We start from the raw sequence: 25503 nt of genomic DNA, 5'->3' as shown, positions 1-25503 counted from the left end.
GCAGTATGAACCCTCTAAGCATTGCTGCTACTATGAGTAGGTCCTTATGCTTTCATTCTTTATTAATTTAACAGTAAAGAGGGTATTTACAGCAATATTTTTTTCCTGCAGGAAGTCTATAGCCTATAGAAGTACTGAACTTCTTAAAAAACTGAAGACTGCAGGTGTTGGAGAACGGCCAATAATATGGATTTCACATAGCATGGGAGGTAAGTTCCTTGCTAAAATTCTTACGTAAGCTTTGAGTACGGTACATAGATTTTGCCGCATTTGCTTTTTGCTAGTGCTCAACACAACTGGAGTGGTAATCCATACTGCCCATCTCAGGATTTGCTATTAATGTTCATTAAACTTTGCAGAGCAGTGCTATATGCTTTAATTGTTCTCTTAGTGTTGTGGAAAGCAGATAGAAGCAACATCGGGTGCTTTCCACTGCCCTTAACAAAAGGGCTATATACATTTTTGGAATCCTGACCTGTAGGGTTGAAGACAGTGTGTGGGTGATCTGTCCTAGTACTTCCTTGGACTGCACAAAGCATAACCATAAGGCAGAAAAGACCAAGTTACCTATGCCCTAAAACACGTTTTATGTTTTAGTAAAACATTAAGCTCTCGGATACAGTGCAAGTGTGCTGATAAACTCTTCAGGTCTGATACAGTTACAAAATCTCAGGAGTGTTAAGCTCTGGTGAGTGTTGAAATCATGCTATTTCCCAGTCGCATGATTCACTTGACACTATACTGCTAGGCAAATATTTGCTCCCCCATCAGTGCAAGAAAGAATTTGGATTTTTTTTCTCTCTTATTCAGTTAATATTTTTAGGTGCTGGGAGGTGATGTTTCATGTCAGAATGAGGCCAGATGAGCAAAAAACTACCACCTGTTTTACTCATATGATAAATCATGTCACTCATCTCCGAATGGTGCTTAAAGGACTACTGTAATGAGTGGGATAAGGAAGCTGCCATATTTATTTCCTGTTGAATAATACAGTACACGTTGCCTGGCTATCCTGCTGATCCTCTGCCTCTAATCTTTTTAGCCATAGATCCTAAATAAGCAAGCAGCTGATCAGGTGTTTCTGACATTATTGTCAGATCTGACAAGATTAGCTGCATGCTTGTTTCTAGTGTGATTCAAACACTACTGCAACCAAATAGATCAACAGGGCTGCCAGGCAGCTGGTATTATTTAAAAGGCAATAAATATGGCAGCCTCCATATCCCTCTCACTACAGTTGTCCTTTAAGGGCAGCAGGGTATTCTCATTACTAAAGTGCTAACATCAAACTAACTCATGCATTGTCCAAGTGACTTGCATGCTATGTGCACAATCTGAAACATCTGGATGCTATAGCTTTATCCCTGAAAAGGGCACTACCCACTTCTTTTCCCCATGGGCAGTGATTCGTGGTCAGTAGGTTACTGCCGCATACACTGTGAGGTTGCAGCCCACTGTACCAGTCAAGAGTAATTCCCTATTGGATGCTGCGTGATTCTCATTTGTTTCCCTCGTGTTTTTAATTCGCGATTATCGCACCCCGTTACCACCATGCACTCGATCAAGCATACAGATGTATGGCCACCTTAAAGAGGCACTTAAGTCAAATAAAGAAAATGAGTTTTACTCACCTGGGGCTTCCCTCAGCCCCCTGCAGCTGATCGGTGCCCACATAGAGTCGCTCCGATCCTCCTGGACCCGCCGGCGGCCACTTCCGGTTTCGCCGCCAGCGCCCTCTATGTTGCTATAGCAGCCCGGCAGTCAGAGCGACTTTACGTGGGCACCGATCAGCTGCAGGGGGCTGAGGGAAGCCCCAGGTGAGTAAAACTCATTTTTTTTATTTTGCTTAAGGTTCACTTTAAGCTCACTGGATTGGATTGGATCAAAGAATCTGACTAAAGAAAGCTGTCCTTGCTGATCTGCTTGTTTGAGATGGCCTTCTGTTAGAAATGTAGTGAATAATATCCTCTGCTGCCCATTATACTTTGTATTTTGGAGATTTTTCACCTATCTTTGTGACCATAAAGCTGCATACAGTTCCTGTGATACATATGTATTTTGGTTGCTCCTGACATACTTGTATATCCTCAACTATAAGTTAATTTTAGCTATAAGTCGACCCCAATATTTGACAGTCTTCAGCTGGAATTTTTCAATGACTCAAATATAAGTCAACCCAGGAAAGTTAATGGCTGCACTTGGAAACCGTAAGGAGTTAATAGCTGCACTTGAGGGGGCAGAAGGAGTATTGGCTGTACTTTGGGGTTCAGGAGGGATTAATGGCTGTACGTGGGGATCAGAAGGGATTAATGGCTAAACTTGGAGATCAAAGAGATTAATGGCTTCACTTGGGGACCAGAAAGGATTAATGGCTGCACTTGTGGACCAAGAGGGATTCATGGCTGAACTTGGGAACCGGGAGGATTAATGGCTTAACTTGAGGACAAGGAGTGGTTAAAAGCTGCACTGCATAAAGTACTGCAGCTATTAACTCCTCCTGGTTCCCATGCACAGCTATAAAAGGCCCACTATTACAAAAAAGATAAATTAACTGAAAACTCCTACAGCAGTTACAGCACACATAAAGGATATTTTTAATATGTGTGGGTTTTTTAAAAAGATTTTTTTAACCACTTTGCACGCATTTTCCCATTGGGTTCTATTGTGCTGTGGCCTCCAATGTCTGCGCTATAATGCAACCTCTATGCTGTGCATCAGGATTGCATGCATGAAATGGCATTCATGCATGCATTTTTTAGTGTGTAAGAGCCATTAATGAATCCTGTAGCTTCCTATTTTCAAAACTAACAATGATGGACCCTGGAATAATCCATCTGGGGCATATAGGGGAGGTTTACTGCATCATCTAAACAGCTAATCAATCTAGCAGAAAATAATCTAATTTCTTAGCATCAACATGGATTAACTAAAGACAGGTCTTGACTACCATGCTCAGCTTTTATGAGGCGGTGAATGCTAGTGTGGATACAGAGGCGTATCTAGGGTTTTCAGCGCTGGAGACAAAGACATTTTTGCAACCCCTGTTGGACAAAATAGGCATGGCCACGCATGAGAATCTGGTTGTGGTCATGGGTGTAGTCAAGATAGCCAGATATGCCCCCTTATCCCCATAGATAGCCGTATGTCCTCCCCTTCCCCCCATTTAAGTAGCCAGATGTGCCCCTTCCCTAATTCAGATAGCCTGATGTGCCCCCTTTTAATTATCCAAATGTGCCCCCTTTAGACAAACAGATGTGCCCCCTTTAGACAAACAGATGTGACCTCCCCCTATTAATGCCGCCCACTGAAGTACAGTGGGCGGCATTGCAGGAAGTGACGCGGTGATTGGTGGAACACAAGGAAGGAAGGTAGTAATTGCTTCCCCGTTCGCTGCCGGCGGTATATTTAGCGCTAATAGCTGGAGGGGGAGCACGGATGGGAGAGCCCCAGGTGAGGGAGGGGAAGGTATGACCCCCCTCCCTCCCCCCCAATGTGCTCGCTGCTCCCCCTTCCTGTCTGCTACCCCCTTCAGGCTACCTATGGGGTGAGGGGGGCGGCATCCTCACAAGTTTGTCTCAGGCGGCAAAAAGTCTAGAACTGGCCCTGTGGGTGACTGTTAGCAGTATGGTCCCACAAGGATCAGTGCGGGGTCCATTACTCTTTAATCAATGTATTAATGACCTAGAAGATGAAGTAAAAAGTAATGTTTCTATTCTTGCAGAGATGATACAATGTTGTGCAAAATAATCAACTTTCGGGAAGATGACTACATATTGCAGAAAGATCTGGATAGGATGGCAATAGGAACATATAAATGTCAGATGAAATTCAACATCAAGAAAAGAGTGAGACAGAATTTAAAATAAGGGACTATATCACCTGTGCAACAAAAAAGTTATTTATCAACTGGTATGTCCTTGTGTAACAAGATTTATATAGAGAAGACTGGCAGGGACCTTGGGATACAAATAGGGGAACATATAAACAATATTAAGAGAAAAAATGAAAATAGTGCAGTGGCGCAATACTTTAAAAATCAGAAACTTTATTTTCGCCAAGCACGACTGGGTCGTGCCCGGAATTGGGCTTTGCACGTAAAGGATACAAAAGTAGGATTGGACGCGCACAATACAGTCAGACAGGAACAGAACATTATTTCACATGCAGAGAAAAACAAGGTGGCATAATTTACAAAAAAACTCAATTTGAACTTGAACGCATCCATGTACAGTATAATGTACATCAGTGCAAGCATGATATTGTTTGTCCTGAAGTGGTGGGGGAAGGGCAGGGGGGACTGAAAGGGAGTGGGGGTGCATGGAGAGAGTTCAGAAAGTTGACAGCTGAGGGAAAGAAGCTGTTCCTGTGTCTTGAGGTCTTGGTGGAGATGGACTGTAACCTCCGGCGTGAGGGGAGCTGACTAAAGAAGCAGTGGCCTGGGTGAGAGGGATCATTGGCGATCCTTAATGCTCTGGAGCGCAGGCTGGAGTTGTAGAGGAGGTCCAGACGAGTGGGAAGAGATCTCTCATCTGATGACCCCCTGAAGTTTCTTCCTGTCGCTGGCAGAGGAGCTGGCATACCATACTAGGATGAAAGAGCAGGGTGGAATTCCATGATAGTAATAGTGGCAGTTTGAGATTCAGAGAAGTATACAAGTTAAAACATTAGCCCTAGGAGAGGTGACTTTGATAGGATTTTCCTACAAAAGGAAAGCATGTGGATATACAAATGCAATGTCCTGGCCTCCGATGAGAATAAATGCTGATTTCAATTTATGGGTATTCCTTTAAATTCTGGCCCCGGTCTCTGGCATTCTTTCCTGTTCTGCAATAGAAGGGGTTTGGCCCCATAATAATAGGTCCTTTGTCCTTTAAAGAAAGGGACCACAGAAAAATAGTGTGATTTATAAGCATGTTAATTTAAATGTGTCAGCAGCCTGATTCAGTAGGGGTATAATAATATATGTGCACCAAATCCTGAGAAAGGAAAAAGACCCAATGAATTTGAATACAAAAGCTGGCTGCAACTATAAAATGATCCACAAGATGGAGTGATGAGCAGTTAGGTCACATGTCCTGGTAAAACTAGCATGGAACTAGTGAAACGTGTCGACTAAGTTTGGTCCATCCGAGCCACCATCCTTAGCTGGATCGCGGAAGACGAACTTACATGCTAGGATGGCGTCAACGTGCAACAAATGTGTGGTTGTTTGGGCCTTCACACAGCAGCTTGTAAGCTGTCCAGGGTACTAGAAACTTGACACAAATGGAGACAGACTAGCGTGAGGGAGCGTAGCATCTTACCGCCCTGCAACAGCACGCTGAGGTGATGGCCAACCACGTGAACCCCACCATGTACACAGGAGGGGGAATAAATGACGGTGGAAATCTGTGGGACATTACAATACACGGTGACACGTACGGATGATCAATGAGATGCACATTTTTCTGAGTTTATGTAAATTATTAAGAAAATATATGCTGCTTCAAAATGGACCAATCAATTTAAACCTGGGTTTAAATTGATTGGTCCATTTTTTTTAAACTGCATTTATATTGTGGTTTTCTCCTGGTGGACTCACGGCACAAGGGTGCGCTTAGTAGGCACTCAGTAGGCCCTTAACCATACACTGTCCAGCCACCAAAAAAGCTGTTACTACACACCTGACTTTTTTTAGTACATCTTACATTAGGAAAATTAATTTTAAAAAATCTTACACTTCATGTGTGCTATTTCAGATTAACATTCTAATGCTTCCTGAATACAATTTATGTACTATACATTCACATATTTACGGTACATAGTTAGCTGGGGTGATAAAAGACATTTATCCTTTGAATGGATGATGACTAGCAGGGCTGTGAAGTCAGAGTCAAAGAGTCAGAGCAATTTTGGGTACCTGGAGTCAGAGTCTGTGGTTTCATAAACTGAGGAGTCGGATGATTTTTGTACCAAATCCATAGCCCTGGTGAGTATTAGACTAAGGAGTCAGAGTCAAGGAGTCAGAGTGGGAGCCATTTTGGGTACCTGGAGTCGGTGGTTTCATAAACTGAGGAGTTGGAGTTGGATGATTTTTGTACCGACTCCACAGCCCTGCTGGCTAGTGCTAGTATTGCTCATATTACTGATAATTCAGAGGAAGGCACAAATCCCTTACAAGTCTTGGACCAATTAGCCCTAAGGCTGGGTCCACACTAGGCACGGTTGCAGGACGGAGCCTGCGATCCGTGATGCTGGCGGTCCGTGATCCTGGCAAACCTGAACGCAAATGGACCCATGCTGCCCTTTTGCTGCGTACATTTTGATCCATTTGCATTTATTTTGTGTGCCAAAAAACGGATGGGGGGGTATAGCAGCCAGGGCGAGGGTCGTTCCCCGCCCCCTCACCTGGGTCCCCCGTCCCCGCTACCCCCTCCAGCTACATGCGCAGAAATTGTTAAAATATAATGTCCGCAGCGAGCGGGGAACCTTCTCTCCACTTCCACCGCTCGACTTCCTGCAGTGTCCCCCTCTATACCTAGGAGGGCGGCATTGCAGGAAATGACGCAGCGAGCAGAGGAAGTAGAGAGAAGGTAATCTTACCCACTCGCTGCGGACATATTTTAACAATTTCTGCGCATGTAGCTGGAGGGGGTAGTGGGGACAGGGGACCCAGGTGAGAGGGAGACGTCCCCCCTCCCTGCTTGCCCGCTGCCACCCCTGTCCTGGCTGCTATACCCCTCCAGCATGGCGTCCCTCTCTCTCCCCACAGGCTGTGACACAGAAACGGATCAGTTTCTGTGTCCAAATCTGCCTGTGTAGAGGGAGATCCGTTTTCCTATTGCCTGCCACTACCCGTCTGTGTATCAGGATCCAGATGCGTTGCAGGAAAATGCAGCAGATCCGGACCTTCCTTTCAGGTTTTGAAAACGGGTCCCCGCAAATGCAGACGGATCCGTTTTTTTGAGTGAAGACTGCTGCTATTTTTAACATTGCTATCCACGGCTCCGGTTTTGATCAGGTTTTAAAAACGGAGCCACAGATACGTTTCCAGACCTAGTGTGACCTAGCCCTTAACCTCCCTGGTGGTAAGCCTGTGTTGAGCACGGGCTAAGCCGCTGCAGAGGATTGCTCAGGCCCTGGTGGGCCGATTTGCACACTTTTTTGTTGTTGCATGCAGCTATCTCTTTGCTAGCTGCGTGCATATCTCGACCGCCGACGCTCGCCGTCGATTCGCCGCTACCCGCCAGTGGATGGCTTCAAAGGGAAAAGTAGTCCTGAGCCAATCCGAGTGTGTGCGTCATCACCATAGAGACATGCAAAGTAGTTTCAGAGATAATGTTAGGCGAAGGGGGGAAGAGATACACAACATATTCAGGTTCAAAATAGGAAATCTGTAAGAACATACATATTGCGATGCAGTAAAGTAATATGCATTTGATTCAGATGCTTGTTGCAAACAATTGCAAATCATGTAATCTGTCCAATTTATGATAGTGAGCATGTGCGGACCTCCCTTTGGCTTACTTCAGCCACTTGGTCCAGCACCCCTGAAGCAGGTGAATGCAGTATACGGTATGCTATTCTTTGGACTTATCCCCCACAAAATACACATAATGTGGCAGTGTTTCCCCCATGGCCATAACATGGCCTTGTTTGAAATAAAATACACATAATGTGGCATAGTTTTCCCCAAAATACACACAAAGACATATAAGGCTGCATTTCCCCCTCAAAAATACAGTAGGCAGCATTAGCTCCATTACCCCCCCCCCCCCCCCCAGTTAGTTCATTGCAAAAGCTCGGCTGCAGATCTTACATGCTGACAGGCAGTGCAGGGCTACAGGAAAATAGCCTCCGGAGCCCAGCACTGGAGACACAAATAGACTCCAGTGCTGGGCCTCAGACACAATTTTTCCGTAGCCCTTCTGCCGGCATCTACTGAGATTTCTACAGCCTGGAACTGCAGAGGTAAAGCTGGTGAATTGTTGCAGTGGGACACCACAACGCCAGGTCACCTACTGGTGGGCAATATCTGCGGCAGTGTATTGGTGGACCAGACAAAACAGACGAGTGGGCGGGCTATGGCCCACAGGCCCTAATTTGCCCACCCTGTGCTAGACCATTGGTACGACTAAGATGCATGAGTTTACATTTTTAAACATTGAAATTCATCTGCCATTTACTTGCCCATATAGACATCCTATCCAGATCCTTCTGCAATATGTTGATCTATCAATCAATCTCCCTGATGGAAATATCAATTATTCTGCCAAATCAGTTGTACTAACTTGCACCACTTAACTTCTGCAAGATTTCAGAACAAATCTGGTTAAAAATCTATTAAAACTTTGCCAGCTCAGCTGTGTACTGATTGATGAAGTACAAGGCTATGTGGCAGCTATGGTCACACCCATGTAGAAAGCAGCTGGTGTGGCCAAGCGAAGGTCTTTCCCTGGCCAGATAATTTATGGAGTCACAGCGAGAGGTGAGAGTTATCGAGCAGCGGTGCACTAAGCAACACTAGTCCAGCTAACTGCTTTACATTATACGGCCAGCCTTATAAATCAGTTAATAAATACGAGGAGCTTATATTTATTAATTCTTTTTTTCCCAGGACTGTTGGTGAAAAAAATGTTGGTACTTGCCTCCAAGGACAAAGACATGCATGACTTAGTGAAGAACACACGTGGAATTGCCTTCTATAGCGTTCCCCACCATGGATCTCGACTGGCAGAATATTCAGTTAGTGCAAGGCTCCTGTTATTCCCATCAGTAGAAGTTAAAGAGCTTAGCAAAGGTATATTTATTCCCTCTTAATATTAAAGTGTAGAAACTTACTTTCCTAACATTTTTTATATTATTATTTTTTTATTAGGCATAATAATAATAATAATAAGAGTGTACCTGAAAATAAGGTCAAAGGATCGCCACCTCTGTTTAGAGATAGTGGTTCCAGCTTGATATAAATGACTGCTGGCAGCCTTCTTCTTCATCTAGTTTTATTCACTGTTCACCTGGTGAGGTACACATCAACATCATTATGGGCTACTCATAAAGTAATGCCTCTGCAGCCGTAATTTCTTAGCTATTAGTTTCTGTCAATATACATGTAAGGAATCAGGAATCAGGAATCAGGAATTCTTTATTTCGCCAAGCATGACTAGGTCATGCCCGGAATTGGTTTTGGCACAGTACATATAGCTCAAGGAGAGAAAGAAGAAAACAGAGGACAAGCAATTACATTAACATTATATCACACTTAACATTTGCGTTACATTACATTAGCAGCAATTTTGCATCACCCGTGACAGTACTGAAAAAAAGTCCTAGAATGGCCTATTATTCAAATAGTTTTGTGTCACATTGATTTGTGTGCAGATGGGAGTATGTGGAGGGAATTAAGGAGGCTGACGGCCGAGGGGAAGAAAGAGTTACTGTGTCTGGCAGTCCTTGTGGAGATGGCCCGAAGTCTCCGTCCTAGTGGGAGCTGGCAGAAGTAGCGATGGCCCGGGTGAGTAGGATCGTTAGCGATCCTCAACGCCCTCGATCTCAGCCTTCTCCTGTGTAGGAGGTCGAGTGAGGGGAGAGGTCTTCCAATGACCCTCTCCGCTGCCCTGATGACCCTCTGAAGTGCGAGCCTGTCGCTGGCGGTGGCGCCGGTGTACCAGACCAGGATGGAAGAGCAGACGATCGATTCAATGGTGGCGGAGTAGAAGCTGATCAGAATCTCTGGTGCCATGCCGAACTTCCTTAGCTGACGAAGGAAGTAGAGTCTCTGCTGGGCTTTCCTTTGGATGGCAGTGATGTTAGGTCTCCAGCTAAGGTCACTGGAGATGGTAGTGCCCAGGAGACGGGCACAAGGCACTCTAGCCACTTCTGTACCCTCAATGTGGATTGGTGGTGGGGGGGGTGCGGCCTTCCTGAAGTCAATGATTAGCTCTACAGTTTTTGTGGTGTTGAGTACTAGCTTGTTCTCCCTGCACCATTGGGAGGTTCTTTCCACCTGCTGACAGTACTCCTGGATATTGTCCTTGGTGACGAGACCGACGATGGTAGTGTCGTCGGCAAACTTGATGACCTTGACTGAGTCTGCCTTGGATCTGCAATTGTTTGTGTAGAGGGAGAACAGCAGTGGAGACAAGACACAGCCTTGGGGGGCACCTGTGTTCGTGGTCATGGTTTGTGAGTAGATGTCGCCCAGCCTAACAGTTTGAGTCCGGTTTGTGAGAAAGTCTGTGATCCAGAGGCGTAGGCTTGGGTGAACACCAAGAGTGGCTAGTTCTTCTTGTAAGATGCGTGGACAAATAGTGTTAAATGCCGAGCTAAAGTCTAGGAGTAGTACTCTGGCATACGTGTCTGGTCTGTCAAGGTGGTCATAAATGGACTCCAGGCAGATGTTTATAGCGTCATCAGTGGACCTGTTTGCCCTATACGCGAACTGATGGGGGTCTAGAAGGGGCAAGGTGGAGATCTTGAGGTTGGATAGGACCACTCGCTCTAGAGTTTTCATTATGATGGACGTAAGGGCTACCGGCCTGTAGTTGTTCAGGTCAGAGACTCCCTGTTTCTTAGGGACAGGTATGATGGTCGACCTCTTGAAGCATCCGGGGACTATTCCTTCACTTAGTGATTTGGCGAAGATGGCAGAGAGGATGGGAGCGAGTTGCCTGGAGCAGGTTTTCAGGCAGGCTGGAGACACGCCGTCTGGTCCCGGGGCTTTCCTGGTGTTTAACCTTGACAGGAGTAGCAGGACATCAGCTTCGCTCACCTCTAGAGATGGAGCTTGGCTCGTGATGTGCACCTCGGTGGTAATTCCTTATCTTAGTAGCAAGACTAGAGCTTGTATTTTACAGGCAGGAAATTTTGAATCGGGATCATTATCCTGATTATCATTATCCTAGTTTATTGGCTAATTTAAAAGAAAAACATTAAGCTTTCAGCTTGTAAGTCTTCTTTAGACTATATACTGTACCTGTTGACTGACAATGTTAGAACATGCAATCAGAAATGTAGAGATATTAATTTGCAAATATAAGTGTCATCCAGATACATACATTACAAGAGATTTTGCAAGGATTGTGAGGTATTTATAGCAAATAGATAAGACCTGTGGTTTTCTTAATGCCTACATAGATTTAGGCTGACTTGGAGAGTTTTTTATAGACCCTTTCCTATTCATGGTATGCTCCTGGAGCCTGGAAACCGTTAACTACTTGTTACTAAGCAGGGGGTCACTCAGGGGGCACAGTGATTCCTGGGGGGAGGGGGGGTTGACGAGACTGTCTCCCTGTAGTGTGACCCAAGCATGTGCAACAGTGTAGAGATGTTGTTATCCCCCAATATACTGTATGCTTTTCTTTTCATGGATGGACCATGGATCTAAGACTTAAACAAAGAGTTGTCTTTGAATTTCTGGCGAGTTGTCATTTCTCTTAGGAAACTGATGTTGCCAGTCAGTCATGTCTCGACTTAATGAAATTTTCTTAATGCAAAATGTATGATTTCCTTGTCTCCAGGGCTGGTTCTTTAATGACGCAAGGTGAAACATTTGCATCAGGCGCAGAGATTACATGGTCAGCATTTTTGTACTGTGTTAAAACAGCATGCAGTCAGAGTAGAAGGAGAGCGAGGTGAAGAGGTCATCATTGGGGAAAAGCAGCTTGTTGTGCTGTGTGAGGAGTCTGACAGTGAGTGAGGAGGGGGGAGGCAGGAGAGCAACAGTGTTTCATTTGACTTGCACAGCAAAAGGGAGGAGCTGGCGCTGCTGTCCTGACTGTGTAGGAATGGAGTGGCTGAGGGTGAGCAGTTTGTTTGTCACAGACTCACTGCCAGCCAGTGTGCTATTGTGTTGAGCTGTGGCACGTCATGTGAGAACATTAAATGAAGCAGAGTAAATTGTGCTGTGTGGTCATTCCAAATTTGGGGTGGGGGGCTCAGCCTCACAAGTTTGCCTCAGGCAGCAAAAACTCTAGAACCGGCCCTGTTTTTCTCTTTGTTTTAGTCTTGGATCCATGGTTCTAATCACACAATCTGAAAAAGAAAAGCATATATTATTAGGGTAAGGACACCTATATAACATAATACTGTACATGGATAGTCCTAGTCACTCTAACAGGTAAAAATTACAGACAAGGAGGCATTTATTTTTCCACACCATTCTTGTATAGCCATCTAAATTACCACAATGAATTTAAATGAAACAGCTCAGATGCAGTTCAGATGCAGACTTACAGCTTTAATTCAGTGGGGTGAATAAATAGATTGCATAAAAATGTGAGGCATCTAAAGCATTTTTTTAAACACAAATCCATTTCAGGGGCTCAAAAGTAATTGGACATTGACTCAAAGGCTATTTCATAGGCAGGTGTGGGCAGGGCCGTCATAATCAATTAAGCAGATAATAGGCCTGGAGTGGAGTTGAGTTTATTTGAAGCGTGGCGCTTGCATGTGGAAGAGTTTGCTGTGAACAGACAACAGGCGGTCAATGGAACTTTCTATGCAGGTGAAAGAAGCCACCCTTAAAGGACAACTGAAGTGAGAAGAATATGGAGGCTGCCATATTTATTTCCTTTTAACCACTTGAGGACCTAGGGCTTTCTACCCCTTAAGGACCGGCCACTTTTTTTCCATTCAGACCACTGCAGCTTTCACGGTTTATTGCTCGCTCATACAACCTACCATGTAAATGAATTTTGGCTCCTTTTCTTGTCACTAATAAAGCTTTCTTTTGATGCTATTTGATTGCTCCTGCGATTTTTACTTTTTATTATATTCATCAAAAAAGACATGAATTTTGGCAAAAAAATGATTTTTTTAACTTTCTGTGCTGACATTTTTCAAATAAAGTAAAATTTCTGTATACATGCAGCGCGAAAAATGTGGACAAACATGTTTTTGATAAAAAAAAACCCATTCAGTGTATATTTATTGGTTTGGGTAAAAGTTATAGCGTTTACAAACTATGGTGCAAAAAGTGAATTTTCCCATTTTCAAGCATCTCTGACTTTTCTGACCCCCTGTCATGTTTCATGAGGGGCTAGAATTCCAGGATAGTATAAATACCCCCCAAATGACCCCATTTTGGAAAGAAGACATCCCAAAGTATTCACTGAGAGGCATAGTGAGTTCATAGAAGATATTATTTTTTGTCACAAGTAAGCGGAAAATGACACTTTGTGAGAAAAAAAAAAAAAAAAAAAAGTTTCCATTTCTTCTAACTTGCGACAAAAAAAAAATGAAATCTGCCACGGACTCACCATGCCCCTCTCTGAATACCTTGAAGGGTCTACTTTCCAAAATGGGTCATTTGTGGGGTGTGTTTACTGTCCTGACATTTTGGGGGGTGCTAAATTGTAAGCACCCCTGTAAAGCCTAAAGGTGCTCATTGGACTTTGGACCCCTTAGCGCAGTTAGGCTGCAAAAAAGTGCCACACATGTGGTATTGCCGTACTCAGGAGAAGTAGTATAATGTGTTTTGGGGTGTATTTTTACACATACCCATGCTGGGTGGGAGGTAATATCTCTGTAAATGACAATTTGTTAATTTTTTTTACACACAATTGTCCATTTACAGAGATCTTTCTCCCACTCAGCATGGGTATGTGTAAAAATACACCACAAAACACATTATACTACTTCTCCTGAGTACGGCGATACCACATGTGTGGCACTTTTTTGCACCCTAACTGCGCTAAAGGGTCCAAAGTCCAATGAGTACCTTTAGGATTTCACAGGTCATTTTGAGAAATTTCGTTTCAAGACTACTCCTCACGGTTTAGGGCCCCTAAAATGCCAGGGCAGTATAGGAACCCCACAAATGACCCTATTTTAGAAAGAAGACACCCCAAGGTATTCCGTTAGGAGTATGGTGAGTTCATAGAAGATTTTATTTTTTGTCAAAAGTTAGCGGAAAATGACACTTTGTGAAAAAACACAATTAAAATCAATTTCCGCTAACTTGTGACAAAAAATAAAATCTTCTATGAACTCGCCATACTACTAACGGAATACCTTGGGGTGTCTTCTTTCTAAAATGGGGTCATTTGTGGGGTTCCTATACTGCCCTGGCATTTTAGGGGCCCTAAACCGTGAGGAGTAGTCTTGAAACGAAATTTCTCAAAATGACCTGTAAAATCCTAAAGGTACTCATTGGACTTTGGGCCCTTTAGCGCAGTTAGGGTGCAAAAAAGTGCCACACATGTGGTATCGCCATACTCGGGAGAAGTAGTACAATGTGTTTTGGGGTGTATTTTTACACATACCCATGCTGGGTGGGAGAAATACCTCTGTAAATGGACAATTGTGTGTAAAAAAATCAAAAGATTGTCATTTACAGAGGTATTTCTCCCACCCAGCATGGGTATGTGTAAAAATACACCCCAAAACACATTATACTACTTCTCCCGAGTACGGCGATACCACATGTGTGGCACTTTTTTGCACCCTAACTGCACTAAGGGGCCCTAAGTCCAATGAGTACCTTTAGGATTTCACAGGTCATTTTTGTTTCAAGACTACTCCTCGCGGTTTAGGGCCCCTAAAATGCCAGGGCAGTATAGGAACCCCACTAATGACCCCATTTTAGAAAGAAGACACCCCAAGGTATTCCGTTAGGAGTATGGTGAGTTCATAGAAGTTTTTATTTTTTTGTCACAAGTTAGCGGAAATTGATTTTAATAGTTTTTTTTCACAAAGTGTCTTTTTCCGCTAACTTGTGACAAAAAATAAAATCTTCTATGAACTCACCATACTCCGTACGGAATACCTTGGGGTGTCTTCTTTCTAGAATGGGGTCATTTGTGGGGTTCCTATACTGCCCTGGCATTTTAGGGGCCCTAAACCGTGAGGAGTAGTCTTGAAACCAAATGTCGCAAAATGACCTGTGAAATCCTAAAGGTACTCATTGGACTTTGGGCCCCTTAGCGTACTTAGGGTGTAAAAAAGTGCCACACATGTGGTACCGCCGTACTCAGGAGAAGTAGTATAATGCGTTTTGGGGTGTATTTTTACACATACCCATGCTAAGTGGGAGAAATATCTCTGTAAATGACAATTGTTTGATTTTTTTACACACAATTGTCCATTTACATAGAAATTTCTCCCACCCAGCATGGGTATGTGTAAAAATACACCCCAAAACACATTATACTACTTTTCCTGAGTACGGCGGTACCACATGTGTGACACTTTTTTGCAGCCTAGGTGCGCTAAGGGGCCCAACGTCCTATTCACAGGTCATTTTGAGGCATTTGTTTTCTAGACTACTCCTCGCGGTTTAGGGCCCCTAAAATGCCAGGGCAGTATAGGAACCCCACAAGTGACCCCATTTTAGAAAGAAGACACCCCAAGGTATTCTGTTAGGAGTATGGTGAGTTCATAGAAGATTTTATTTTTTGTCAAAAGTTAGCGGAAAGTGACACTTTGTGGAAAAAAAACAATAAAAATCAATTTCCGCTAACTTTTGACAAAAAATAAAATCTTCTATGAACTCGTCATACACCTAACAGAATACCTTGGGGTGTCTTTTTTTCTAAAATGGGGTCACTTGTGGGGTTCCTATACCGCCCTGGCATTTTACGGGCCCAAAACCGTGAGTAGTCTGGAAACCAAATGTCTCAAAATGACTGTTCAGGGGTATAAGCATCTGCAAATTTTGATGACAGGTGGTCTATGAGGGGGCGAATTTTGTGGAACCGGTCATAAGCAGGGTGGCCTTTTAGATGACAGGTTGTATTGGGCCTGATCTGATGGATAGGAGTGCTAGGGGGGTGACAGGAGGTGATTGATGGGTGTCTCAGGGGGTGGTTAGAGGGGAAAATAAATGCAATCAATGCACTGGGGAGGTGATCGGAAGGGGGTCTGAGGGGGATCTGAGGGTTTGGCCGAGTGATCAGGAGCCCACACGGGGCAAATTAGGGCCTGATCTGATGGGTAGGTGTGCTAGGGGGTGACAGGAGGTGATTGATGGGTGTCTCAAGGTGTGATTAGAGGGGGGAATAGATGCAAGCAATGCACTGGCGAGGTGATCAGGGCTGGGGTCTGAGGGCATTCTGAGGGTGTGGGCGGGTGATTGAGTGCCCTAGGGGCAGATAGGGGTCTAATCTGATAGGTAGCAGTGACAGGGGGTGATTGATGGGTAATTAGTGGGTGTTTAGGGTAGAGAACAGATGTAAACACTGCACTTGGGAGGTGATCGGACGTCGGATCTGCGAGCGATCTATTGGTGTGGGTGGGTGATCAGATTGCCCGCAAGGGGCAGGTTAGGGGCTGATTGATGGGTGGCAGTGACAGCGGGTGATTGATGGGTGGCAGTGACAGGGGGTGATTGATGGGTGGCAGTGACAGGGGGTGATTGATGGGTGATTGATAGGTGATTGACAGGTAATCAGTGGGTTATTACAGGGGAGAACAGATGTAAATATTGCACTGGCGAATTGATAAGGGGGGGTCTGAGGGTAATCTGAGCGAGTAGGCGGGTGATTGGGTGCCCGCAAGGGGCAGATTAGGGTCTGATCTGATGGGTAACAGTGACAGGTGGTGATAGGGGGTGATTTATGGGTGATTGATGGGTAATTAGTGGGTGTTTAGAGGAGAGTAAACGCTGCGCTTGGGTGGTGATCTGATGTCGCATCTGCGGGCGATCTATTGGTGTGGGTGGGTAATCAGATTGCCCGCAAGGGGCAGGTTAGGGGCTGATTGTTGGGTGGCAGTGACAGGGGGTGACAGGGGGTGATTGATGGGTGATAGGTGATTGGCAGGTGATTGACAGGTGATCAGTGGGTTATTACAGGGAAGGATAGATGTAAATAATGCCCTGGCGAATTGATAAGGGGGGGTCTGAGGGTAATCTGAGCGTGTAGGCGGGTGATTGGGTGCCCGCAAGGGGCAGATTAGGGTCTGATCTGATAGGTAACAGTGATAGGGGGTGATTGATGGGTAATTAGTGGGTGTTTAGAGAAGATAACAGATGTAAACAATACATTTGGGAGGTAATCTGATGGCGGGTTTGCGGGCGATCTAATGGTGTGGGTGGGTGATCAGATTGCCCGCAAGGGGCAGGTTAGGGGCTGATTGATGGGTGGCAGTGACAGGGGGTGACAGGGGGTGATTGATGGGTGATAGGTGATTGGCAGGTGATTGACAGGTGATCAGTGGGTTATTACAGGGAAGAACAGATGTAATGAATGCACTGGTGAATTGATAAGGGGGGGTCTGAGGGCAATCTGAGCGTGTGGGCAGGTGATTGGGTGCCCGCAAGGGGCAGATTAGGGTCTGATCTGATAGGTAAAAGTGACAGGTGGTGATAGGGGGTGATTGATGGGTGATTGATGGGTAATTAGTGTGTGTTTAGAGGAGAGAATAGATGTAAACAATGGATTTGGGAGGTGATCTGATGTCGGATCTGCGGGCGATCTATTGGTGTGGGGGGGTGATCAGATTGCCCGCAAGGGGCAGGTTAGGGGCTGATTGATGGGTGGCAGTGACAGGGGGTGATTGACGGGTGATTGACGGGTGATTGACAGGTGATTGACAGGTGATCAGGGGGGGTAGATGCATACAGTACATTGGGGGGGGGGTGGTCTGGGGAGAATCTGGGGGGTTGGGGGGTGATCAGGAGGGAGCAGGGGGCAGGGGGGGGGTATTAAAAAAAAATAGCGTTGACAGATAGTGACAGGGAGTGATTGATGGGTGATTAGGGGGGTGATTGGGTGCAAACAGGGGTCTGGGGGGTGGGCAGGGGGGGGTCTGATGGGTGCTGTGGGCGATCTGGGGCGGGGGGGGAGAAAATCAGTGTGCTTGGTGCAGACTAGGGTGGCTGCAGCCTGCCCTGGTGGTCCCTCGGACACTGGGACCACCAGGGCAGGAGGCAGCCTGTATAATACACTTTGTAAACATTACAAAGTGTATTATACACTTTGTATGCGGCGATCGTCGGGTTAACATCCCGCCGGCGCTTCCGTATGGCCGGCGGGATGTTGCGGCGAGTGAGCGGCGACAGGCGGAGGCGGAGGATCGCGTCACGGATGACGCGATCGCTCCGCCCATGCCCAAACAAGGACCGCCGCATTTTGTCAATACGGCGGTCCTTGCGGCGTCTGCTTCCCGGCCGCCATTTGTCTATACGGCGGTCGGGAAGTAGTTAAAGAGACTCCGTAACAAAAATTGCATCCTGTTTTTTATCATCCTACAAGTTCCAAAAGCTATTCTAATGTGTTCTGGCTTACTGCAGCACTTTCTGCTATCACAGTCTCTGTAATAAATCAATGTATCTTTCCCCTGTCAGACTTGTCGGCCTGTGTCTGGAAGGCTGCCAAGTTCTTCAGTGTTGTGGTTCTGCTATGAACTCCCCCTTCCAGGCCCCTCTATGCACACTGCCTGTGTATTATTTAGATTAGTGCAGCTTCTCTCTGCTCTATTATCTTTTACAAGCTGGATAAATCGTCCTCTGAGCTGGCTGGGCTTTCACATACTGAGGGATTACAGACAAAGGCAAAGCTGTTTGCAGGAAGAAAAGAGCAGCCTGAAACTTCAGTGCATGAGAGATGGAGGCGTAAAGAAACACACAAATGATCTCTTGAGAGTCAAAAGGAAGGGTGTATACAGCCTGCTTGTGTATGAATGTATTTTCTATGTGTGGACATACTGTACATCAACCTACTTCCTGTTTTGGTGGCCATTTTGTTTGTTTATAAACAAACTTTTTAAAACTGTTTTTAACCACTTTTAATGCGGCGGGGAGCGGCGAAATTGTGACAGAGGGGAATAGGAGATGTCCCCTAATGCACTGGTATGTTTACTTTTGTGCGATTTTAACAATACAGATTCTCTTTAAAGAGAATCTGTACTCTAAAATTCTTACAATAAAAAGCATACCATTCTATTCATTATGTTCTCCTGGGCCCCTCTGTGCTGTTTCTGCCACTCCCTGCTGCAATCCTGGCTTGTAATTACCAGTTTTAGGCAGTGTTTACAAACAAATGACATGGCATGTGATAGGCTGAGAGAAGCTCTGTCTGTGACTCACACAGAGCTTGGAGGGGGCCTGGAGAGGGTGTGCTTCTATCCTATCACAAGCAGAACAGCACATTCCAGCTTGAGTGCCTGAGCCCGACAAAGCCGTCAGAGGAAAGAAGATTAGATTGTATAACAGATAATACATCCACTGTGCAACTAGGAAAGGCTGCAGTAAGACAGATCACATTAGAACAGGTATAGGAACTTATAGGATAGAAGAAATAAGGCTCAAAATGTTGTTACAGAGTCTCTTTAACAATAACAGTTGCCTGGCAGCCCTGCTGATCTATTTGGCTGCAGTAACTGATAATAATGTCTGAAACACCTGATCTGTTGCATGCTTGTTCAGCTTCTATGGCTAAAAGTATTAGAGGCAGAAGATCAGCAGGATAGCCAGGCAACTAGTATTGCTTAAAGGAAAATACATATTCCTCTTACTTCAATTGTCCCGAAGTGTAAGGCCTATGGAAGCTGCCATATTTATTTCATTTTAAAAAATACCAGTTGCCTGGCAGTCCTGCGGATCTTTCTGGTTAGTAGTTTCTAAATCACTCACCTGACCAGATCAACAAGCATGCAGCTAATCTTGTCAGATTTGTCATAGACATCTAATCTGCATGCTTGTACAAGGTCTATGGCTTAAAGTATTAGAGGCAGAGGATCAGCAGGACAGCCAGGCAATTTGCATTATTTAAAAGGAAATAAACATGTCAGCCTTCATATTCCTCTCACCTTGAGTTCCCTTCTGCAAAAATGGAAGAAAAACCTATACAAGAAATTGCTACAATATCACAAGTGGCAAAATATACAGTTTGGTACATCCTGAGAAAGAAAGCAAGTATTGGTAACCTTTCAAGGCAAAAAAGACCAGGACGTCTATGAAAGGTAACAGTGGTGGATGCTTGCAGATTCATTTCCATGGTGAAGAGAAACCCCTTCACAACAACCATCCAAGTGAACAACACTCTCCAGGGAGAAGCGGTAACGATATCCAAGTCTACCATAAAGAGAAGATAAGTCGGAGGCGCGCTGACGTCATACCAGGAAGCAGGAGAGACAGGGACGTGTGGCTCGATAGTGTCCGCGGCTGGAGCCGATACGCATGAACTGTAAGCCTGCGAGCAAGGATTTTAATAAAGTGAGTGCTGTGACAACGCGTACTTCTACTTCTTGGCTGGCCAGAGTTGTGGTTGTTATATGCAGTGACTCAAGAAGCGCTTTTGGTGAGTGCACCCACAAAGGCAGAGAGCAAGCTATATTCCCTATAAGGTGGTGGCACTACCCCCTGGAGTGCGGCACGGGGTGTCTATAGTGATCTGTGTTTGGCAGTACTGGGCACTATGTGCAATCTTTGATTTTTATTACAGGGTGTTAAAGGCGCAGTGATTTGTGAAAGTTATTATACAAGAAATTGCTACAATATCACGAGTGGCAAAATATACAGTTTAGTACATCCTGAGAAAAAAAAGCAAGTATTGGTAACCTTTCAAGGCAAAAAAGACCAGGACATCCATGAAAGGTAACAGTGGTGGATGATTGCAGATTCATTTCCATGGTGAAGAGAAACCCCTTCACAACAACCATACAAGTGAACAACACTCTCCAGGGAGAAGGGGTAACGATATCCAAGTCTACCATAAAGAGAAGATTGTATGAAAATAAATACAGAGGGTGCACTGCGAGGTGCAAGCCACTCATAGGCCTCAAAAATAGAAACATCTAAAAAAGCCAGCACAGTTTTGGAAAATACATTCTTTGGACAGACAGAAACAAAGATCAACCTCTACCAGAATGATGGCAAGAAAAAAGTATGGAGAAGGCACGGAACAGCTCATCAAACCACATAATCTGTAAAACACGGTGGATGCAGTGAGATAGTTTATGCGTGCATGGCTGACAGTGGCACTAGCAACTTGCAGTCTTCACAACTGGGAATAGGAGGCATGGATCTACGCAGCTCTGATCATGTGCGTAGCCTGGGAGTTCTAATTGATTGGGATTTAAACTTCAGAACTCAAATCTCTGCTGTGGTGAAATCATCCTATTTTCACCTGAAGAACATTGCAAAAATCAAGCACCTCATACCCCCAGAAGATCTGCCAACCTTAGTCCACGCCTTCATCACATCCCGACTGGAAATCTGCAATGCTCTCTACACTGGCCTTCCAAAAAAGGTCTTGTACCGACTACAGCTGATACAGAATACTGCTGCCAGACTGCTAACCAACCAACCCCGTCACTGCCACATAACGCCAGTCCTGCACTCCCTTCACTGGCTACCTATAGAATGGAGGGTCCTATTCAAGATCGGCCTACTGACATTTAAATCCCTGAATAATTTAGGCCCTAGATACATGAAAGATATGTTGCAGCTGCGTAGCAATCCCCGCATTCTCAGATCAACAGGTTCTAATAATCTAGTCATACCCAGAGTCCACTTGGAAACTTTTGGTCCCAGAGCCTTCTGTCATGCTGCCCCTACGTTTTGGAACTCCTTACCTCAACAGATCAGGACAGCTCCATCCTTGGACGTGTTTAAATCCAGACTGAAAACCCACCTGTTCAGTTTGGCATTTGCAGAAATATAACTTTTGTTGTGTGAATACTTCATCCTACTAATTACTGAATCTGAGAGAGCCTAAGCGCTTTGAGTCCTATGGGAGAAAAGCGCTATAGAAATGTTATTGTATTGTATTGTATTATGACTGGGTCTGGCCCTGGATTTGTGCAATTATAGCAGTGATTTATTAAACCATAGCAAAAGCAGGACACATTTCGACCAGCAGGCCTTGATGGAGGCCTACTGGCCGAAATATCGTGCCCTGTTTTTGCTATGGTTTAATAAATTAGTGTTATAATTGCACAAATCCATGTTGAGACCCAGTCATTCTTTCCTGTTGCTTAGCTGTCCCTGCACCTTTAGTAGATCCGGGTGTGGACTGGTTGACTCCCTGGTGGCTACTCAGCGGTTTGAGCTGTTGGACCTTCTTTCTCTTTGCCAGTGGTACTGGGACACTAGTGTTTATTGATAATGTGACACAAGACAGAAACAGCCAAATTAATTCTGAGGTGTTCAGAGAGATAATATGTGCTCAAATATAGATAAATGCAGTCAAATTGGAGGGCGCTTCATGATACAGATGGACAATGACCTAAGACATACAGCCAAAGCAATCCATGAGTTTATTAAAGCAAATAAGTGGAACATTCTTGAATGGCCAAGTCAGTAACCTGATCTTAAACCAATTGAGCATGCATTTCACTTGTTAAAAAACTACACTTTTGATAGAAAGGCCTACAAACAAACAGCAACTGAAAACTGCTGCAGTAAAGGCCTGGTAGAGCATTCAAAAGGAGGAAACCCAGCATCTGGTGATGCTCATGAGTTCAAGACTTCAGGCTGTCAATGTGAGTGAAGGATTTTCAACCAAGTATTAAAAATGAATAATTTATTTTCAGTTATTTCATTTGTCAAATTACCTTTGAGCAATCATTTTGTTCACCCTACTGAATTAAAGCTGAAAGTCTGCTCTTCTGTTGCATCTGCGTTATTTCATTTAAAATTAATTGTGGTAACATACACAACCAAAATTAGAAAAAAGTTTTCTCTGTGCATATAACTATGGACCTAACTGTAGCTCTTCCTACGCGTTTCATCAGTACACTGACTCATCAGGGCTCCAAAAAATATTGTTTATGCTGTATGTATGAATCAAGGGTTGTGCAAAAGTACATCATTTCTTCACATGATCACACATTTTTTCACATATTTAACACATGGCTCGACTTGCAAACAATTTCTTGGAATGAAACCTGTTTATAATTAGGGGCTTGCCTGTGAGCACTGTTAAAACAGCACAGGAAATTTGGTTGCAACATAGGCTGTGATAGGAATTACAGCTATAGCTGCGCTCAATGAGTAACTTGGGCACCGTCAAAAGTCAGAGCTCAAATTACTTTTAAAACACTGTAATTCGGCCATCATTTCCCACTATCCATGGCGGCCTGTAGGGAGAATAGTAATTAATGGCGCTGAGTCTTGTGTAGGAGCAGGGTAAGTCGTATATCGGCTTTATCATGTTCCCGAATCTCCCGGCGGCAGATTCATAGGTATGCCTTGCCTGTATTTTGCTGTGCAATCATGGACAATTGCTTAGGCTGACCAGAATAGGAGAAACAAGCTCTGCAGGAGTCATGTCTCACAGAATGCTTTTCCCTTTTGCAAGTATAATTTTTCAAAATATTTAATTCAGATGCTATTACTATTGCTTATATGTTATGGTGTGTTAACAGGACATATTTTTTTCTTTGTTCATTGTTATATAAGATTCACCTGCGCTTAAACAGCTAAATGAAGAGTTCCTAGAATTTGCTAAGAACAAGGACTTCAAAGTTATGAGTTTTGCAGAAAAGCTTCCAACACATATAGGTAGCATGGTGAAACTGCATGTCGTCCCACTAGAATCAGCAGGTAAGTTAAAAAAGCAAACCTGGGCAATGAAAGCTGAGTACATCGTTACATATTTATTTGGGTTGAAATAAGACATACGTCCATCGTGAGCCTGCTCTCTCACATATCCTTGCTGATCCAGAGGAGGGTGAAAAAAAAAACCCTTACAAGGCATGGTCCATTTAGTCCCAAAAGAGAAAAAAATCCTTCCCGACTCCAGATGGCAATCAGATAAAATCCCTGGATTATCACCTAGACTATGTTTCCACTAGGGTGTCACGTGGCATCTGTGCTGATGCTAAATCACATTTGAATCCATTTGCAGTGCCTATTAATGGGTATGGGCATTTGGATGTGGTCTGAAAAAAAAGGCAGCAGCCATTTTGTCTCCCGACCACGAATTTAGAAGCAGCAGATTGATTTCAATGGGATACAAGTCTGCATATGAATTTGAATGCGGGGAAAATGGAGGGGATTTGCACAAATAGAAACTTAGCCTCTGTCTCTTCTACCTGACAAGATTAATGACTGCCATTGTTTCTGGTTACATAGTTGCTACCCTGTCAGTTACTGAGTTACTGCAGTGACATAATGACTTTTAAGAGACCCAGGCAAAGAATTTGGCATGTGTCACTGTCAGCATCCTGATAAGATTAATACTCACTACCCAACGGAAGATGGGTCCGGCGATGTCCCCCTGACGACGAGTGTTCCACAATCCATCTTCCGGCAGGCGGATATATGCAATGTCACTCGACGGGCACGGATGGTAATCAAGCGATCGCAGTACTTTGTGTAGAGTCTTCAAGTATCTTAAAGATCCGATTCGCCAAGACGCTTTGGTTTTTTGCATCATATTGATGATACTATGTGTTTATGCAAGTTTATATGACTCATGTCACTCTGGTTGCTTTTCACTAATTCTTGGGAATATTACTGAACCTGGGTTCAATCCCTGTAGGTGCTCTTTACTGAACACCTCAGGGTTTCACTATGATATTTAATCTATATTGATATAATATTGTGCGCTGATAGATTATGCCAAGATACATCCATTTATGGTTGCTGGTGGTATGATCATTTTAATTGATTTTATTACTTTTTTGTATAGTGTGTACTAGAGCAGTGTTTCTCAACATTTTATCGGTATGTACCCCTTTTAAAGCACTGTACTCACCAAGTACCCCCTAGCATAGTAAACATTATCACAGGTACCCCTTGACAAATATATATTTAAATGTAGTACACTACAATTAGTTCTAAACTATTTCCAAGCATTTACTATTGCTTTTAATTAGTTAAAACACTAACTTGGTGTTGTTTTAATAAGATTTATCATTTTCTGCAACTCTACATTTGTTATTCTTGGTTAAGTATATCAAGCCAGAGTACCCCCTGGAACCATCAGAAGTACCCCCTGGGGTACGCGTACCACACGTTGAGAACCTAGGTACTAGAGGACCTGATCTGTGCATGGAGGAAAAAACGTTTTAGAAATTTATTTATAAAAGGGTTTTTTACACTAACAGTGATTCAAATGTGGAATGTATTGCCACATGAAGTAGTTATGGCAGATTCTATATTTGCATTTAAAGGAGGCTTAGATGCTTTCCTTGCGTTGAAAGACATCCATTGCTATAATTACTAGGTAATGCCCAGTGGTGTAGATCCAGGGATTTTATCTGATTGCCATCTGAAGTTGGGAAGGAATTTTTTCCCTTTTGGGGCTAATTGGACCATGCCTTGTAAGGGCCTTCCTCTGGATCAACAGGGATATGTGAGGGAGCAGGCTGGTGTATTTTCTGTTTGAACTTGATGGACGTATGTCTTTTTTTCAACCCAAATAACTATGTAAGGTTAATGGGGAAAAGTAACTAATATATTTATTATATAGAGGGTCTGGTCTTAAAAGTGGATGGTCTTTAAAGTGGGTGGGGTTAAACCGTATATTTTAATGTTATAGTTGTCACTGCATTCCCATTATTACATTTTACTCTATTATATTTCCCCAATTGTGTTCCTTCTCCCTTGAACAGATTTCCTTTGTAGCCTAGTGG

At 44.1% G+C, this 25503-nt stretch overlaps 1 protein-coding gene and 1 long non-coding RNA gene across 3 annotated transcripts in view; one reads left to right on the top strand and one right to left on the bottom strand.

Annotated features, from left to right (window-relative positions):
- The window catches only part of SERAC1 (serine active site containing 1), a 197657-nt gene that overhangs the window by 170342 nt on the left and 1812 nt on the right, over positions 1-25503 (top strand). For both annotated transcript variants that reach the window (XM_068231859.1, XM_068231858.1), the window contains exons 14-16: positions 112-209; positions 8597-8779; positions 23324-23467. In XM_068231859.1, coding sequence (XP_068087960.1) covers positions 112-209; positions 8597-8779; positions 23324-23467 — 425 coding nt within the window. The remainder of the gene's footprint in view (positions 1-111; positions 210-8596; positions 8780-23323; positions 23468-25503) is intronic.
- The window catches only part of LOC137504003 (uncharacterized), a 42505-nt gene continuing 21027 nt past the window's right edge, over positions 4026-25503 (bottom strand). Inside the window, exons 3-4 of the long non-coding RNA XR_011019398.1 lie at positions 8887-8996; positions 4026-4584 (exon numbers count right to left, since the gene is read on the bottom strand). This is a non-coding gene — a long non-coding RNA (uncharacterized lncRNA). The remainder of the gene's footprint in view (positions 4585-8886; positions 8997-25503) is intronic.

This window comes from Hyperolius riggenbachi, chromosome 4, assembly GCF_040937935.1.
Source record: "Hyperolius riggenbachi isolate aHypRig1 chromosome 4, aHypRig1.pri, whole genome shotgun sequence".
Lineage (NCBI taxonomy): Eukaryota > Metazoa > Chordata > Amphibia > Anura > Hyperoliidae > Hyperolius > Hyperolius riggenbachi.
The sequence above is the reverse complement of the archived record's forward strand: the minus strand, read 5'-3'. Positions and strand labels throughout refer to the sequence as shown.